At 39.0% G+C, this 17,262-nt stretch overlaps 5 protein-coding genes across 6 annotated transcripts; 2 read left to right on the forward strand and 3 right to left on the reverse strand.

The window, feature by feature from the left end:
- Positions 1-530: 530 nt before the first annotated feature.
- Positions 531-3,175, reverse strand: LOC108835250 (probable isoprenylcysteine alpha-carbonyl methylesterase ICMEL2). The gene is made up of 11 exons (XM_018608531.2): positions 2,779-3,175; positions 2,440-2,516; positions 2,265-2,334; positions 2,081-2,164; positions 1,835-1,909; positions 1,650-1,751; positions 1,444-1,581; positions 1,303-1,368; positions 1,079-1,222; positions 902-992; positions 531-805 (listed from the first exon to the last, which is right to left on the reverse strand). Exons 1-11 carry the CDS (start codon positions 2,931-2,933, stop codon positions 644-646), a joined length of 1,164 nt encoding a protein of 387 aa, XP_018464033.1. The 5' UTR covers positions 2,934-3,175; the 3' UTR covers positions 531-643.
- A 605-nt stretch (positions 3,176-3,780) lies between these two features.
- On the reverse strand, positions 3,781-6,409 carry LOC108835249 (uncharacterized). Its single transcript, XM_056986287.1, has 9 exons — positions 6,161-6,409; positions 5,868-5,979; positions 5,686-5,780; positions 5,141-5,266; positions 4,946-5,066; positions 4,774-4,858; positions 4,565-4,678; positions 4,385-4,424; positions 3,781-4,134 (listed from the first exon to the last, which is right to left on the reverse strand). The coding sequence occupies exons 1-9, from the start codon at positions 6,335-6,337 to the stop codon at positions 3,982-3,984; spliced, it is 1,023 nt and encodes a 340-aa protein (XP_056842267.1). The 5' UTR covers positions 6,338-6,409; the 3' UTR covers positions 3,781-3,981.
- A 15-nt stretch (positions 6,410-6,424) lies between these two features.
- Positions 6,425-8,873, reverse strand: LOC130495131 (probable inactive ATP-dependent zinc metalloprotease FTSHI 3, chloroplastic). Of its 2 annotated transcripts, XR_008934404.1 has the most exons (5): positions 7,704-8,873; positions 7,307-7,630; positions 6,925-7,225; positions 6,558-6,835; positions 6,425-6,480 (listed from the first exon to the last, which is right to left on the reverse strand). XR_008934404.1 is itself a non-coding variant. In XM_056986278.1 (4 exons), exons 1-4 carry the CDS (start codon positions 8,643-8,645, stop codon positions 6,633-6,635), a joined length of 1,770 nt encoding a protein of 589 aa, XP_056842258.1. In that variant the 5' UTR covers positions 8,646-8,873; the 3' UTR covers positions 6,425-6,632. The 2 variants fall into 2 exon arrangements, 1 of the variants encoding a protein (XP_056842258.1); XM_056986278.1 differs by having other exon boundaries at positions 6,425-6,835.
- A 2,024-nt stretch (positions 8,874-10,897) lies between these two features.
- On the forward strand, positions 10,898-12,319 carry LOC108812509 (S-adenosylmethionine decarboxylase proenzyme 3). Its single transcript, XM_056986284.1, has one exon. The coding sequence runs from the start codon at positions 11,047-11,049 to the stop codon at positions 12,139-12,141; it is 1,095 nt and encodes a 364-aa protein (XP_056842264.1). The 5' UTR covers positions 10,898-11,046; the 3' UTR covers positions 12,142-12,319.
- Positions 12,320-13,974: 1,655 nt separating this feature from the next.
- LOC108856965 (uncharacterized) lies at positions 13,975-16,595 on the forward strand. Its single transcript, XM_018630877.2, has 5 exons — positions 13,975-14,138; positions 14,313-14,902; positions 14,979-15,169; positions 15,252-15,398; positions 15,495-16,595. The coding sequence occupies exons 2-5, from the start codon at positions 14,323-14,325 to the stop codon at positions 16,479-16,481; spliced, it is 1,905 nt and encodes a 634-aa protein (XP_018486379.1). The 5' UTR covers positions 13,975-14,138; positions 14,313-14,322; the 3' UTR covers positions 16,482-16,595.
- Positions 16,596-17,262: the final 667 nt, after the last annotated feature.

The raw sequence follows: 17,262 nt of genomic DNA on the forward strand, positions 1-17,262 counted from the left end.
CTCTCTCTCTCTCTCTCTCTCTCTCTCCTTCAATAAAATATTTTTCACACCGAATGTGTTGTTTCCTCCATGTGTGAAATTACTGTGGCCGATGTTATGATTTGTATTAAGTTTTTTCAAGTACTTTGGTTCTAATTATTACTTTTATTTTAATTTGGTCTTTTCTTGATTTTTTGAATTACTGTGTGGCCTATTTGCAAAAGGCCATCTAATTATAAAGGCACCGTACTGAACTCGGAAACTCTCGATCCAGATACTCCCGTTACTACTCTCCGCCATGGAGACGTAATCAAGCTAGGTGAGTGTACTTCCATCGTAGTGCGGAAGCAAGCAAAGGTAAAAGGGAGTGTGAGCTAATTTGACATGGTTGAATTGAATGTGATATTCTGATCAACTGAGCAGTAAAGTTGCCTTAGTTTTGACTCTTTTTGGATCCATATTGTTTAGTTGTCCAGATTAAAAACATGTAAACTCTTTTGGCTTTGCTTAGGAAAAGAGAGGCTATATAATTCAATCATATTAACATGTGGGAGTCTTTTTACATATCCAAAGTATATAAATACTTCTAGTAAAATAAATACACAAATCGAAGAAGAAGAAACAGAACAAGAACAAGTTACAAGAAACGGATAGTTTTCATTGTTCAAAAAGGGCTGACCTTACCAGCCAGTTTCAGCAAAAACTCCGGCACAAGCCGTCTTCTAGGCGGCGCAACCGCATCTTTACCCAAAGCGTCACGGTCATTGGCGTGTATCATAGCGACTATATGATCAAACAGCTCGTCTTTACCACCTCTCAAAGGATCCTTAGCAATGAAAAAAAAAACGTGAAGAAAAAAAAACGTCATTACTTCGTTAATTATTATGTACATAACATTGAGCTAGGCAGAGTATTTGTTTACCTGAAGAAATAGATCGGTGTGAGTTTTACCATTGTACACAATTAGGTCTGTTTTAACTTCAACACCTTGAAGAGCTTCTGCAAAAGTTTTGCTACAAAACGCCAAAAAAAACATCTGTCTGTTTTTAAGTAGGAAGTAATTAGCATGATGTCCAGATTCGTAGACGGGTGATCTAACCTTGCTTCACATGGGATGGAGTAGTCTTGGGATCCATGAAAAAGCACAATATGAGTCAAGAGAGATGCAGCTTTTCTTACTCTCGGCTCTTTCAATCGGATGCCAGGAGAGTATTGTTCAAATGACTCTTCTCCTTCCATTATGCTGCAAAGTTGATCAACATATTGAACAACCATAAAGTAATGTAGTAAGACATATAATTGATCATATGGAGGGAGAGTTACCTAAGGAAAATCGAACGATAGAGGCCTCGGTTATGGAAGTGTTCGACCATATTGAAGAGATTGTACCTGTCCCAAGTTGTGAACAAAAGTTAAGCTTCGTGGTAAATTAAGTAACATTTAAGTCGAGTAGTAATAATTTACCCGCCAGATAAACCGAAGTAAGCTTTTATCTGAGAAGCACTCCATGAGATTCTCTCTCCTTTTGATTCTTTAATGGCTTGTTCGATGAGAGCACAGGACGAGATATGTGCACCAGCTGATTGCCCCATCAAATAGATTCTACAGAAACAAGCAGACATGGTTCAATCACCAGAGCCTGTGAAATATATAGAGAATCCACCAAGTACCTATTAGGATCGCCTCCAAATGCAGAGATGCTATTGCTGACAAATGAGATTCCTTGTGAAACATCTCTTACCATATCACTAATTGTTCCCTGAGGGAAGTTTCTGGATCAAAGATGTTTGGTTTAGGTTTGGGATACATTATATACATATTTGTTATTAAAATCTAGATTAACCCTTATGCTTACCTGTAATCAAGACATGCAACAATGATATCCCTTTCTGCTAGCTGCAGTCCCAAGAGAGAACCCCAAGCTTTGTACCTGAACGATATGACAAGTATGAAACTACCACCAATTCGACTTTATCTTTAAAAGAAAAAAGTTGTAGCTTCAGGGATCCTACTGTTCTATTTAAAGTTAACCAAGATAAGAAAATTTATGCATTTTACATACTAAAACGTATTTAAGTAGAAACGACTGAGAGTGGATTACCCGATAATCCAAGCTCCACCCGTCACAAAAACTACAACAGGCTTAAGGCCGTCACTTGTTGGTGGTGGTAAGTACAAATCCAGCCTGGCAAAAAAAAAACAATCGAGATCACATCAAATCATTTGTGATATGCAAAGTGAAGGGAGCAGGCCTAGATTATGCTGGCTCCACAGTCTAAAATTACCTATTCCTAGGTTGATCTCCATATACAATACTCCTCCTAACTTGGGGTGAGAAAAAATAATGATATGCAACTGCAGAAGCCCAAAAAAAAAAACAAGCTTGCTTAATTAGTGTACAATTAAATTAACAAACAGCTTATTAATAATTAAATATTCATCAACAAAGAGAATGGTCACCTTGAAGAAATCCAGGCATAAGGAGGATTGCATAACAAGCAAGAGCAAGTAATCTTGTGATCCACCGATAACCTACCCTGAATCAAAACTTGCAACCATTCAAACACAACCTCTCTGTTTCTTTACATCACATGTCTCACAAGATTACCATAAAACTCAATAGTAAATAAATAAATAAACAAATTCAGGGACTAATTGTAAGCTTTTGCATATTTTTTTTATTTGTTTCCCTGTGGAGCAAGTTACAATCACAAGAACAAATTAACGATACCCTGCCGCACAAGGTACTCTGACGCAATCTTATATGAATATGGGGGAGGGAAAGTTGAAATAAAGTACCCGAGATATCCAAGGAGGTCGAAGCTAAGACGAGTTATCAGATACGTTTCCGCCGCCGCATGGCCTATGTCTCGAGTTAAAGACTGCTGCCTACAAATTTGAGGCGCCGATGACTTCCCCAATACTCTACGACGAACCTTTTCTGGTGATTGCATGTCCGCCGTTTAAAAAAGATTGGATCTCTCGTGTTTGGTTTCTCCTCTTCGTTCGTCTCTCCTCCTCTTGTTCGCTTTTATTATTGATCAGGTTCTCTGATTTTTTCTTTTTTAAATAGTTTCGAACTTTTGAAAAAGCTATTTAAGCATGTGCGCTCCCTCGTCACAGAGAAGGAAAGATGCAATGCGCTCCAAAACTGCGTCGTATCTTCCTAATTGTCTAATTTTAATTGGAATCTCTACTAATTACCTACCTAATTAAGTGAGATATCATTGTTAATTACCTATGCATTTGGGGTTGATGATATTAAACAACTTGTGCTACAATAATTGCTGCGATAAGAATAATGGATTGAGTTCCACCAAATGGCAGCTGCTAACGTAAACGCTATTGGTGATTATATGTGTTTTGATGTCTCTTAACACTTGTAACTTCGGCATAGTTGTGTATGGACGCCACATGGAACCGCGAGATCCACATCTAAGAACGTGATGGGTTAAACTTAGCGGTGGCACGAGCACCAACCATGGAGAAGAATCCAAATCAATGATGCCATCTCTTTTGTTCCTACTATTATTGGGATTCTTTTTTCTCCTCTGCACATACAATATTTTAGATTTTCCCTTTTACGAACAGAAGACTAATTTACAAACACCCAATCAATTATGAGTACTATTAATGTCACCTATATATTTTTTGCAATATCTTTGATTATCCGAACGATAAAATTTAAAATGATATCAAAAATTTTGCACTACAAAATTTCACCAATTTTATAGGGCCAGCTGATATTTAACATAATTATGATTTGTAGGAAAATTATAAATCTTATAATGATCACGTATGCAGCGGGGAATTAAGTTATCTAAATTAGCAACCAGAAGAGAAAGTAAATTTTTTTTAGCAACAATAATATTTCATAACCCAAAAACGTAAGATGAGAAGAATCTACTCTACGACTGAGAGTTGAAATGAAAGTAAAGCTGAAACCTTTTCTTTGGTCTTTAAGGGGTTCCAAAAGTCACCTCCGCATTTTCTGTTGGTTTTTCACCTGAACCACCATCTCTGGACGGCAGTGACCGGTGTATTCAAGAAGGGAGCGTAGCGTTGGATGATCGGATTCGCCGTCCTCCCGATTCTGCTCCACGTGCTTTGATGGTATCCTGCCGTTACTGGTGCTTGATACATCAGCTTCAATAGCTGCCCACAAAAAGAAACAAAAAAAAAACAAACTCGTATACATTAGCTTCAATAGCTGCCAACAAAAGAAAAAAAACAAAACAAACACATGGAGAGAATGATGACAAGGGTAGCTATAAGCTTATGTCTATATGTTCAGTTGATCAAGTTTTAACAATGAATTCTACTTGGAAATGTTGAGCCAATAGAGAGATATGATGACTCGAACCAAAAGTAAAGTAAAGTAAGAATTTTTTTTCAATAGACGTACCTGCCAGTACATGAATGTCTGTATAATGTTGCGTTGCCATCTACAGTAAATAAAATGATAGCTTCGATCAGATGAGTGAAAACGAGTAAATGCAGTCCGAACCAAAGCAGCAAATACGAACTCAATTTATTTCAAAGGTTTTAAAGGAATTAAGTGCCAATAAACTTAGCGTGTACGTACGAGAGAAGAGAGATAATCAGAAGGAAGCCGATGGCTATCTCAGCCTGCGATGAGAGGATGTTAAGAGTAGTTGTGTTTGACTCCACCCACACGCAAGGATCTTCCAAGTACTTTCTGATAATCATCACAAAACAGGACACAGAGCAACAGATAAGCATCAGTAAGAATTCACAAACGAAAAACCTGCTGATCAGCAGGATGCAAGCTACCTGTATATAGTGGAACGAGTGAAGTTACGTCTCAAGAACTTGGCTAATTGTTCAAGTGCTCGACACAAGATGGGAATCAAAGCAACTGCAAGAAATCGATAAGGAGACATATCATTACAAATTATATAGCTTGAAGAAAATCAGCAAAACAAACAATTCAACCAACTCTTACACTTGATACAGAGATGTGAAGTGACAAATGAAAGGCAGTATATGAAATAGATGAAATCCTTTGCTCCCATAATTGATTGAAAATAAACTTGCAGGCCTTGCATATTCCATGCACTTGGCCTCTGCAGATAACAAAAATCAGCTTACAAAAAAGAAGACACTAAAATTGGTGGAAAAGGGAGATCAGATGGTTTACCCCGTAAAGAGAGTACAAGGAAAAAAGAGATGAGCATGCAGTTCCCATGAAAGATAGACGATAAGCCCTATTAGAGAGGTTCTTTGGTACGAGAGGTAACACTGCCAGCACAGCTATAACGAAAACCTGCAAAAGATGAAATAAATTAAGAGACTAGGTGAGGAAAAAAATAGTTAACTGAAGTATACCAGGAAAAAAACGCATTAGTCTTGATTAGCGAATATCTGAGTATGACAAGTACATCAAGACATGAGAACAAAAAAACAGTGCACCACACAACATCTCATTTAATATTGTCCAAGTAAAGGATTCAACAGCAGAAAGTACAAGTAATCCCAACTCAGAGAGACCTAATAAGAAGCAAAACCTTTAAAAAAGAATTAAGTCTAGTAAAAAAATTATACACAGAAGTCTAGAGTTCAGTGCATAAGGAGTGATTCTGATCCAATAAAATACGAAGAGAAAAGCAGTCGGGCGGCTAAAAATAAAATATTTTAACTAGCACAAAGAACAAGAAACTGCAATAGGGAAAGCATAATAAGTACCCAAGCATTGATAGAAAACAGAATAGTCTGCTGATCCCAGCGCCCGCGCCCTGAACTTGCAGTAGCAGATGGCCCAGTTGTTCGAGGAACAGATCCTGATCATACACAAGAGTTTAGTCAGTAAACTCATCTCACATAGCATAGATTGAAAGTTCATGACTATATCAGAAAAAAAAGTCCACCAGAGTTCCGTGAACGAGCTTGTTCATTTGAATTGGTAGTTGCAGTTGGTCTTGCATATTGCGAAGAAGATGAAGAAGAACTCGATATTGGCTCCACAACCAGATCAGGATCCTACCAAAAAAAAAAAGAAGGAACATCTAAACTTCAAATCATAAATCTATCAACTGCAACACACGTTAAACCCTAAGATTCAAAGTTCAACAAAACTAAGTAGTTCGCACTAAATCAAACTCGAACTCACAGTACGTAGACTAGAAACGCAAATTCAAGAGTGTTAAAAGAGAGAACGGACCAGGTAGCGTTGGTAGAATTTGCGCTTGTAATGCTCGACGACCTCGGGGCGAGTAGCCATGTGAGGAGGGATGAGGATATTGGACCAGTAATCTACCCACCGAGTGTCGTTATCGTACTCGTAAGCTGCCGCAGCAATCTTCTTCAATCTCTGTGGATCATCGCCGCCTTCCCCCATCGAATGCGATCGTTATTTTCGCCGGAGAGATTCGTTTCGACCTTTCTGGGTTTTTGCTTCGTCCACTTCTCTTGTTATAGGGGAATCTTCGTAAAACGACGACGTTTTATTCAATGCATGTAGTACATATTTTACATTACGTTCTGTGAACGACGACGTTTTAACCGCATTATGTATCAGACTGACAAAACGCTTTGTAAACAAAGATTAAAAAACGTACATTTCAACAAAATTCAGATGCAAAGAAACTTCGTATCAGTGGATTTGCTCTTTCACCGGTTTTTGTTGGTTTGGTTTAGCTAAGAGATTGATAACCTAACGGTCCTTGTAAACCGTCTTGATCTGGACTGTTCCTCCCACCAGCCAAAGATGGCATCCATGGGAACAGCTTGCTGAGTTCATTTCCTAACGTCCTTTGCTTCACTTCCTTATCATTGATCCCATACTTCGCCCTCTCTATCGCTTCCATTATATCTTCCCTTGCCACAGCTTCCCCGCCTGAAAACAATTCATCTCTCTTTAGTTTTTACACAACCGGGAAAGTAACAAGATTTGCTATTATATTTATATAAAAACAAAAGTCTGACCTCTACGAGCAGCGAGCAATGCAGCTTCATTGACGATATTGGCGAGATCAGCACCTACGAATCCGGGAGTCAGAGAAGCAACCAGATCACATATGAGAAACGCATCTTCTTCTAGAGGCACGTCTCTCAGATGTACTGCCAAGATTTTCCTACGTCCTTCTTGGTCCGGTTCTGCAACCACAACTTTTCTCGAGAATCGTCCTGGCCGACAAAGAGCAGGGTCTAACGCTTCTGGTCGGTTAGTTGCTGCGATTACAATGACTTTAATGTCTGACTCGAATCCATCCATCTCAGTAAGCAACTACAAAAAAAAGGAAGAGAAGCATATATCAGCAAATGGCAACTAACTAGTGTATTGAAAAGGTTGTTGAATTCTTATAACCTGGTTTAGGGTCTGGTCACGTTCATCATTGAAACTTCTACCGCGTTTTCCACCAACCGCATCGAGCTCATCTATGAATATAATGGAAGGCGAGTTCTTCCTTGCCGCACTGAAAAGATCTCTGATTCTCGCAGCGCCTCTTCCGACAAACATTTCAACAAACTCGCTAGCGGAAACAGAGAAGAAGGGAACTCCAGCTTCTCCGGCTACAGCTCGAGCCAACAAGGTTTTACCGGTCCCTGGTGGACCGACTAAAAGCACGCCTCTAGGTAACCTTGCTCCTAGCTTCTTGTAGTTTATACTTCCTTGAAGACATGACACTATCTACACAGTAAAGACACCATACAACATCAAGGTTTTGGATTAAAAAGAAAAAAGAACTACTGAATATTATTACCTCAACGAGCTCGTCTTTAGCAGAATCAACGCCCTCCACATCATCAAATCCAACTGTGGGATTCTTAGACCGTCGTTTTTTGGCAGGGCTGTTGGATGCTGAGAGTTGCCGATAGAGAAGCCACATAAGCGGAGTTAAAGGAATCCACAGAGAGATGATTGTTATCAAAGTAGTTCTCATCGACACCAACGCGGACTGAGGAGCTGAGCTATAAGTGATCCCTTTCTCCCTCATCAAACTAAGAAGAAACTTCTCGTCATGATCTACTTTCCTCGTCACGTACTTCCACACAGGAGCCAAAGCTCGAACCTTTCCAACGTCTTTCGTAGTAACGGCTGCTACTTCAGTTTCTTCCAAAGCCTCAGACTTGTTGTCAACGCTCTCATCGGTGTTGTAATAGATTCGACGAGAACCTTCTTCGAGCAAGACTTTTGAGACAGAACCACCTCGAAGATTCGTTACGAAGTCGGAGTAAGGAACGATGGAGGGAGAGGGAACAGCGGTTAGCCTCAGGAACAGATAACAAAGTCCAAAGATAACCGCCACGCCAGTAGATAAGATCACTCTCTTGATATTCTTTCTCAGAAACAACCTGAAATCTTGCAGTGATGCTCTGAGATCGAATCTGCCGAGTCTCATGCTCAGTAAGCGTAATCTAGGTCGAAGCCTAAGAGAAAACCTTCTTCTTCTTCTTCTCGTTCCTTTGCTCGTACCATTTTCACCATAATAATCGCCATTCGCTAGTCGCTTAACCTCGCTATTACAAGAAAACCGACCAAGTCTTTTGCAACTAAACGACAGATTCTTGTTTGTCCGAGCGACACTAACAACATTAAGCTCGCTAATCCTCGGATACACTACTGTTCTGCTAAGTCTCTCCGGAGGATTAGCTCCTTTGAGATGAAACCGATCACTACAGAGAACATTGAAAGTAGTAGCCATTGACTTTCGTTCCTGGGAAGCTGAATCATGCGTTGTTCATCGTAATTGGGCGAAACATTGAGACGAAACTAAAATCTTACGAAACCCCACCCCAGCGCAAAGATTGAATTGGAAAAAAGTTGTCGTCTTGAAGCTGCGGCTGTTCTGTCCGATTGAAAGGATAAGAGCTTGCGCAAAAGCTCCAAACAATTTTGACGGAAAAAAAATAAATTAGTGAATTGGAGTTTGTGACCATTTAAAAAAGAAAAACGAAATATAATGACGACTCCAGCGATTATTGGACTATCCAATACAAGAGGTAAGATACAATAAAGCCCATTGGATATAAATGGGCTAATCTGGGGACGTGATTAGCTTGATGGATACTTTTAACCCATGTATGCGTTTGCAAGAACTATCCATCCATATGCAGGAATTTGAGTTCTTTACTCATTCTTTATTTTTATTTTTTTGATTGGAATATATTCTTTTTATATCATGTTGGTCAAATTGGGGAGAGGGCGGGGAATTCTTATCAGAAACGCTCTGATTCTTTTTTACCAATATCTTGGTAAAGAAGGTATATGATCCATCCAGCTTTTAGATAGTGACTTGTTTTTGTAGAAAGAAATCTCATTATTAATTTAGAAAGGTAAATCATTATAGAAAAAGTTTTAATTATGTTTGACTTGAGTAATCGCGTAATTATGTTGATTGGGTTTACTTTTTACTAGAATAGTTAATATAAGTCATATGTTAATTGGATTTACTTTTTTACACAATTATAATGTTGTACTTTTGTTGACAAATGGGCTCATGAGTCATGAGTGAGTCACTGGAGGGGTCGTTTTTGTCATTTAGCGGTGCATGTGAGAGAGAGAGAGAAAGTAGGCCTCTGAGAGGAAAAATTAAATAGAATTTGATACTCTCGGCCCAATTTACGTGACAGACAGCTCACCTCGAGTTATCCGCCCAAGCGGTACACGTAACTTCTTTACTCGGCCGAAAGATAATCGTCCAAAAATATAGTGCATGTTCAAAAAGAATGATAAGGAATTAAATAATTTTCCTTAGTGGTAGCAGGAAAAACAAATTTAAACAAATAAGTAGTCACGCACCTCCCATTTCTTTCCACATTACTAAATTTTAGTAAATCGTTCGATAACAAAACAAAAATGAACGGTTCAAGGAGAGGTTAACGCATAGTTAACGCGAAAACCTTTCTTATTAAGTTTTTAAGGGCAAAATCGTAAATCTTGGGCGCGTAACTTTAGGACTGGGCTTATATAAAGGACGATCTCTGTCCTCTTTTTCTCCTCAGAAAACGCTTCTTCATTTGCCTCATTATTACCAAACCATTCATAAGCGTTTCTCTCAAATTTAGGGTTTTCTTTTAGTATCTCTTCGAAATTGTCTCAAGAGCTTTTTATAATTCAAAAGTCTTTCGTTTTCCTGAATCATCTTTTATCTGGTGAGCTTTTGCTCTCTGTTTGATATATATAGATCTATCTTCTCATTAATTTCCCTTTCGTAGATCTGATTGTTTGTCTAATGGAATTGTTTTGAATTTTAGGTTTGAAGGTTTTCGTTTGATATCTGGAAAGGAGGGATTTTTCAGTCTGTGGTCTACATCTAAATTCATATATTATATGTAAGCATACCTAACGTCTGATCTACGTTTTTGATTGATATATACAAATTATCATATGATTTTGTATAATTAAGAGATTCGTAATTCTGATCGAGATTGATAATTTGATATTCGTTATGTCTTGATCTAAATTCATAGTTTTACGTTTTAATGATTAGCCGTTATCTTAGAGGTTCATCATAGTTTTAGATCTAATGAAACATTTATCAATCACGTGCCATCTGATTAACCGATATGCTTAATGTATCATGTTTTTTTTCCGGGATCTGTGATAAAAAAAAATCTCAACTTTGAACATTGAATCTCTTTGTTCCTCTTTATCTGACCACATATGGTTTTGGTCTTGTAATAACAGAACGCGTGAATGAGATTGTGATGGAATCGAAAGGTGGTAAAAAGAAGTCCAGCAGTAGTAGTAGTTCCTTATTTTACGAAGCTCCCCTCGGTTACAGCATTGAAGACGTTCGCCCCAACGGTGGAATCAAGAAATTCAAATCTTCTGTCTACTCCAACGTAACCTTTTCTTCCCAATCATTTTATTACTACTCTCTCCCTTCATGACATGTTTATCTTATAACAATGTTTTTTTTTCACCTTCTTTGCAGTGCGCTAAGAGGCCATCCTGAGTTGTAGCGTGCACCGAGAGTCTCCTAATATAGTTATCGCTTTCTTTAATTTCCAGTTCATAATTTACTTTCTTCTTAGCTCCGTTTCTGCTTGGTTCCCCCAATCCAATCGTTCTCTCCTCCTACAACAACAAACAAGGCGAACATGGCCTTATCTTCCATCGGTTTCGAAGGCTACGAGAAGCGCCTCGAGGTCTCTTTCTTCGAGCCAAGCTTCTTCCAAGACTCCAAGGGCATGGGTCTCCGTGCTCTGACCAGGTCTCAGCTGGACCAAATACTCACTCCTGCTGCTTGCGAGATCGTTTCTTCTCTCTCCAACGATCACTTGGACTCCTACGTCCTCTCTGAGTCCAGCTTCTTTGTCTACCCTTACAAAGTCATCATCAAGACTTGCGGCACCACCAAGCTCCTCCTCTCCATCCCGCCTCTTCTTAAGCTTGCCGGCGAGCTCTCTCTGAGTGTAAAGTCTGTTAAATACACTCGTGGCTCCTTCCTCTGCCCTGGGGGTCAGCCTTTTCCTCACCGGAGCTTTTCTGAAGAAGTCTCTGTTCTTGATGGTCACTTTTTGCAGCTGGGTTTGAACAGCGTTGCCTACTTGATGGGAAATGATGACGAGACTAAGAAATGGCACGTCTATGCTGCTTCCTCTTCCCAGTCCCCAAGCAACAACAATGTCTACACGCTTGAGATGTGCATGACTGGTCTAGACAGGGAGAAAGCATCTGTCTTCTTCAAGAATGGCGAGACAGGATCAATGACTGACAACTCTGGAATCAGAAAGATCCTCCCAAACTCCCAGATCTGCGACTTTGAGTTCGAGCCCTGTGGCTACTCTATGAACTCCATCGAAGGAGATGCGATCTCCACTATCCATGTTACCCCTGAGGATGGGTTTAGCTACGCTAGCTTCGAAGCTGTGGGTTATGACTTCAACACCATGGACCTGAGCCAGCTGGTGACTAGAGTCCTGTCTTGCTTCGAGCCGAAGCAATTCTCTGTGGCAGTGCACTCGAGCGTTGGAGTGAACGCTTACAAGCCTGAGATCAGTGTGGACTTGGAAGATTATGGATGCAGAGAGAGGACTTTTGAGTCTTTGGGAGAAGAGAGTGGAACGGTGATGTATCAGACGTTTGAGAAGCTAGGCAAGTACTGTGGGTCGCCTAGATCTACATTGAAGTGTGAGTGGAGCAGCAGCAATAGTAGCTGCAGCAGCGAGGACGAGAAGGACGAGGGAATCTAGCAGAACTTTATTATCTAAAACTACTTTTGAGCTTTTCTGTTTTTTTTTTCTTAATAAATAATAATGAATAAGGTCTTGAGAAGTTGAGGTAGCCTCCTTGTCAAGCAAGTGTGTTGTGTTTTATCGTGCTTTGTATGAATTTGGTTTTATAATATATGGGAGACTATTATTATGTTTTTATGGCGTTTTACATGTCTTTGCGACTCTCTGCCTCTTTGTTCTTATCGTTTAGAGGTAACTGGAGACCATTGTAACTAGAAAAGCATGACTTACACGGGGACAAGAGTTTCAGATCATGAACCAATAATTAAATGTTACGAGAACTTGTTACAATAAGCCAGCCATGAGAAGGTGGGATATAGGTACATGACAAGCATATATATTTTAATATTTTCAGTGTCAACGACGCTCTTCGCCATCCTTGGACAATTACATAATTTTGGCGAGGCAAATAAATGGAACAGAGTCATAATATAAGAGAAAAGAAAAGAGAATCAACACCAAGCCTTCACCACGAATGTAAACTAGTTCACGAGTTAACTGAGCCAAAGGTGGAATAATCCCAAAGACTATCAATTTCCTGACCAAAAACATTACTCCTCTAGAGGCGCAAGTTACAGAAAATGTATTACTTAAAGATTATATTTTGTGCAGATATCTTCGACAGATGATAGTTCACTATTTTCGATCAGAGAACAATGATCCCAGATCTTCTCGGATCGATCAAAGTATTCAATGTATTCATATCATACTTCCTCTGGCTCTGAAACACACAACAAGATGGTCAAATATGAATACTAGCTATCAACAGTGGGTCACATAATGTTAATGATTATGCTTTTACCTCTTGGGCCCAATCGTGCCAATAAACCTCCCCTTTAATACCAAAAACACAAAACAAAATAGAGGAGAGTGTTAATGTATACAAACTCATTAAAAGAAAAACACGACAACATGAGCATCCAACCAAACACATACTGCACACATGATCTTATTATTGTCTCTACTAAGCAGCGATTAATAGAAACATGACAAGCATAGATTCATTATAGCCCGAGTTTTCAAAATGTTTTAATGTTTGGCCCAGCAATTCAACTACAAGTTATATTGTTTAAGGGGTGCCAGAATATTGCAGATCCGCTTAGCTTATTGGTTTCTTAAATGCCCTCTTGCACTTCAAAGTTAGTAGTTTGACACGTCCTCCTACCTTGGTTATTTCTTCTAACCAATTTAGTTCTATTTTTTCAAAACTCTATTAAATGTTATATTAATTAACTAAACCATTTAATTAAAACTCTAATCATTTCTTCTAAAAGGAGATGTATTCTTCTTCTTCTTGGCTCTCCAAGTTTCCTATGTAACACTTTTTCACTATTTCTTCTTTTGAAACTATATATTATAGTCTTGTAAAACTTGAGAAACAAAACTATTGTCAGTTCGGTTCTAATAATCTAAAAGACATTTCTCTAAATGACATTGGTTATGATCAACCAGATTTTACCATACGAACTGCTATATTATATAGTTTTTAAATTTATAAAATGCTTTAAAAAAAAAACAGAACTATGAATCGATCAAAAGGATTATCAATGGAATACAAGGAAGCTGAGATATGGTTATTCGTAGTTGATCAGTAATTTTGCAAGAGTTAAAACTGAGATTTGGTTTTATTTCGTTTGAAAGCTCGCTCTGCGTGTGTTATACAAGCTTTGGGTATGTGATATCTTTTGTATTGGGCTTTATTAAGCCCACTACCTATCACTACATAATTTCTTTTTTGTTAGTGCTGCTAATATATTTTTTTTTGCTTCTGATTTTCCTTTTTTCTTTTTCTATAATAGTTACCACTTGCTTAAGACATAGATTTACTTTTTCTCAGTAATAGTAAATTACGGTGGTGAGTGGAGGTCTCTGGTGAGTGACTGACCAGCCGATCGTAGAAGAAGAAGAAGGAAGATAGGTGGAGGACTTAGAAGTTTGCGAATCAATTAATAGAGGTAGCCTGGCTCTGTTTTTCTAAATTTGAAAGCTTTGCCACGCAGTTTTTATTTTAGGGTTTCTCTCGAATTCAGTTTCGTCACTGTAGACTAGATACACTTTTTGAACTCAAAAAGGAAGCAGCTTAAAGTGTTATCTCTCTCTCTATTCTTGTTTCTTTTTGTGTGTTACAGTGCGCAATTAATGGAGAATCATTCAGACAGTGAGAGAACAGAGATTTGGAGCGACGATTGGGATTCTCCTCCTCCTTCTCCTCCTGCTCCTGCGGTGGAAGGCACTAGAAAGGAGAGAGGTTCCACGTCTTGTAAATTACAGTGCGCGCAAACAATGGAGGATCATTTAGACACTGAGAGTACAGAGATTTTGGGCGATTGGGATTCTCCCCCTCCTGCTACGGTGGAAGGCACTAGAAAGGAGACAGGAGGTTCCACCTCTTGTGCTGCTAGAGTAGGAGGCAGGGTGCTGCCACCGTGGGCTCACCCATCGTACGAATGGGGTGGTGGGAAATGGAAAGTGGACGGAAGAAAAATCAGAAAGAAGAAAGGGAAAGAGACAGCGAAAGAGAAAGAGAAAGAGAAAGAGAAAGACAAAGACAAAGACACAGACAAAGACAAAGAGAAAGAGAAAGAGAAAGAAAAAGAGAGCCTGAGGAGCCTTGAGGATCTCATGAATGAGTATTCTTCTCTACCTCCTCAAATCGCTGAATGGTATTGGTGTATCGAATACGTTGCCAAATTCCACAAGGACCTTCCCTGCATACTCGGTACTAGTTAATCCTTTTATCATTTGTTATTTTTTCTTGTATGTTAAAAATCTCTTTTTTTCTTTTTTGCTTTCAGATTTGATGAACATGGGTTATCCCTCCACAAATGACTATGGTAGCAGGATTAACGAGATCTTGTCTCTTAGAATCTTGGAGTTCTTGTTTGATCCTACCAAGAACATTGATTCCACTGCTACTGTCGGTCCAAGAATTGAGTTTGATTTCTCCTTGACCAACACCCATGTCCTCCATGCCATTCTCAAACATGTAAGATACTGTAAAAAAAAAAAAATTGACTCAATCATAGGATATATATATCTAAATCTTTGTTCTCAATTTGTTTTGTTAGATGAACATGCCGGAGCTGCCAAATTTGTTCTCAATTTGCACTGTAGTATCGGAATTACGACCGGGCATGCAGGAGCTGTCAAACTTCAATCTTCTTCCTTTTATTGCTCACAAGAACATGTCTTTGCCACTATGTGCACTTGAGAAGGTAAGACTATTACTTCATAACTCACTCTTCTTCCCCATCTGCTTCTATGTTTTATTCCCAAGTCTGATTGAAATACAATTCAAATTTTCTTTTTAGCTGAGAGATGTTATTGCAATGGAGAATAATCGTACAAGTGCTGCAGCTTCTCCTCCTACTGTGGACCCTGTTTATTATAGAGATGATCATCAACCAGAGCAGCAAACGCATACTGGTTTAGAGCTAACCAATAAGGATGAAGTAGTTGTCATGGACGAAGATGATCATCAAACAGAGCAGCAAGCGCATACTGGTTTAGAGCTAACCGATAAGGATGAAGTAGTTGTCATGGACGAAGATGATCATCAACCAGAGAAGCAAGTGCATACTGGTTTAGAGCAAACCAATAAGGATGAAGTAGTTGTCATGGACGACGATGATCATCAACATCATCAACCAGAGCAGCACGTGCATACTGGTTTAGAGCAAACCAATAAGGATAAAGTAGTTGTCCTCGAAGACGATGATCATCAACCAGAGCAGCAAGCGCATACTGGTTTAGAGCAAACCGATAAGGATGAAGTAATTGTCATCGACAACGATCAGGTGCAGACTACTGAGGGAGATGAAGTAATTGTGACCGATGGCAATCACACTAGTGCTCAACAACAACCACCCATTAGCAACAACTGTAGGGAAACCTCTTCTTCAAGCTCGGATGTGCGTGTAAAATGTACAAAAGATGGAGCCTGGTTAATCTGTGGGAGCGATGATGACTTAGATACAGACTTGGTCAACAACATTCCACCGAGACCGGAGAACGACGACTTGTGCTGGAAATGTAAAAGACAAGGAGGATCCTCGTTGTTGTTGACGTGCAGCAGAAGCGAGTGTGCAACAAAAGTTCATAAAGAATGCTTGGATGGTGAGGTTCACTTTGACGAACACGACAACCTTCTCTGCCCTTTTTGCTGCTATGATCGAATGGCCATGGAGTACCATGAATGTCGGAAGTTGTTGCGTTGTGCAAAGAAAAGACTACTGAAGTTTTTACCGTTGCTTTCTAGAGCAAGCAAGAGACTGAAAGATGATGGAACGTCTTGTTAATTGTTAAATATGTGGGTAATTAGATAACAGGGGAAATCTTTGTATGCTGATGCAAATCTTTTGGTATTAATGTATTTTGGATCTACTAAACTTAATCAGACATAATTTTATGTTTGCTAGTACTGTCCTTTATTAGTATTTTTCTGATTTTCCATTTTTCTATAATAGTTAGGTACATTTAGGGATGTCAAAATGGGTCATGACCCATGGGTTGATCCAATCTAAATTGACCTATTAACCCAAATGAATTGTTTATTTTTGATCTCATGGGTTGATGGGTTAACAAGTTAATGGGTTAACAGATTAATGGGTTAACAAGTTAATGGATTAACAAGTTAAATGGATCTATTGGGTTGGGTCAACTCTGACCCATTTAGTTTTTAATTAAAAAATGGCCAAAATCACAAAAACACATTTTTTCCACAAAAATCGGAAAAACTTAATTTTCCGCCAAAATCGAAAATGCAATTTTCATCAAAATCGTAAAAATAACAATTTCCCGCAAAAACCGGAAAAACACAATTTCCTGCCAAACCCAGAAAAACGCAATTTCCCATCAAAACCGGAAAACGCAATTTCCCATCAAAACTAGAAAAACGCAATTTCCCGCCAAAACCGGAAAACGCAATTTCCCGCTAAAACCGGAAAACGCAATTTCCCGTCAAAATCGGAAAACCCCAATTTCCTGCCGAAACCGACAAACACAATTTCCCGCCAAAACCGGAAAAACGCAATTTCCCACCAAAACCGGATAACGCAATTTCCCATAAAAATCGGAAAA

The sequence above is a fragment of the Raphanus sativus genome, chromosome 5 (genome assembly GCF_000801105.2).
Source record: "Raphanus sativus cultivar WK10039 chromosome 5, ASM80110v3, whole genome shotgun sequence".
NCBI classification, from domain to species: Eukaryota; Viridiplantae; Streptophyta; class Magnoliopsida; order Brassicales; family Brassicaceae; genus Raphanus; species Raphanus sativus.

Bases quoted from the DNA above. Each gene is read 5' to 3' on its own strand.
- LOC108835250 (XM_018608531.2), bottom strand. From the start codon at position 2,933: ATGCAATCACCAGAAAAGGTTCGTCGTAGAGTATTGGGGAAGTCATCG. The intron at 1,369-1,443 runs GTAAATTATTAC...AACTTGGGACAG, and splicing joins TACTTCGGTTTATCTGGCGG to GTACAATCTCTTCAATATGG. The intron at 806-901 runs GTAAACAAATAC...TTCATTGCTAAG, and splicing joins ACACCGATCTATTTCTTCAG to GATCCTTTGAGAGGTGGTAA.
- LOC108835249 (XM_056986287.1), bottom strand. From the start codon at position 6,337: ATGGGGGAAGGCGGCGATGATCCACAGAGATTGAAGAAGATTGCTGCG. The intron at 5,267-5,685 runs GTACTTATTATG...CATCTTTTGCAG, and splicing joins TGTTTTCTATCAATGCTTGG to GTTTTCGTTATAGCTGTGCT. The intron at 4,859-4,945 runs GTAAGAGTTGGT...GATTTCTTGCAG, and splicing joins TTCACATCTCTGTATCAAGT to TTGCTTTGATTCCCATCTTG.
- LOC130495131 (XM_056986278.1), bottom strand. From the start codon at position 8,645: ATGGCTACTACTTTCAATGTTCTCTGTAGTGATCGGTTTCATCTCAAA. The intron at 7,226-7,306 runs GTTATAAGAATT...TTTTTTTTGTAG, and splicing joins GTGACCAGACCCTAAACCAG to TTGCTTACTGAGATGGATGG. The intron at 6,836-6,924 runs GTCAGACTTTTG...AATTGTTTTCAG, and splicing joins ATTGCTCGCTGCTCGTAGAG to GCGGGGAAGCTGTGGCAAGG.
- LOC108812509 (XM_056986284.1), top strand. From the start codon at position 11,047: ATGGCCTTATCTTCCATCGGTTTCGAAGGCTACGAGAAGCGCCTCGAG.
- LOC108856965 (XM_018630877.2), top strand. From the start codon at position 14,323: ATGGAGAATCATTCAGACAGTGAGAGAACAGAGATTTGGAGCGACGAT. The intron at 15,170-15,251 runs GTAAGATACTGT...TTGTTTTGTTAG, and splicing joins TCCATGCCATTCTCAAACAT to ATGAACATGCCGGAGCTGCC. The intron at 15,399-15,494 runs GTAAGACTATTA...TTTTCTTTTTAG, and splicing joins CACTATGTGCACTTGAGAAG to CTGAGAGATGTTATTGCAAT.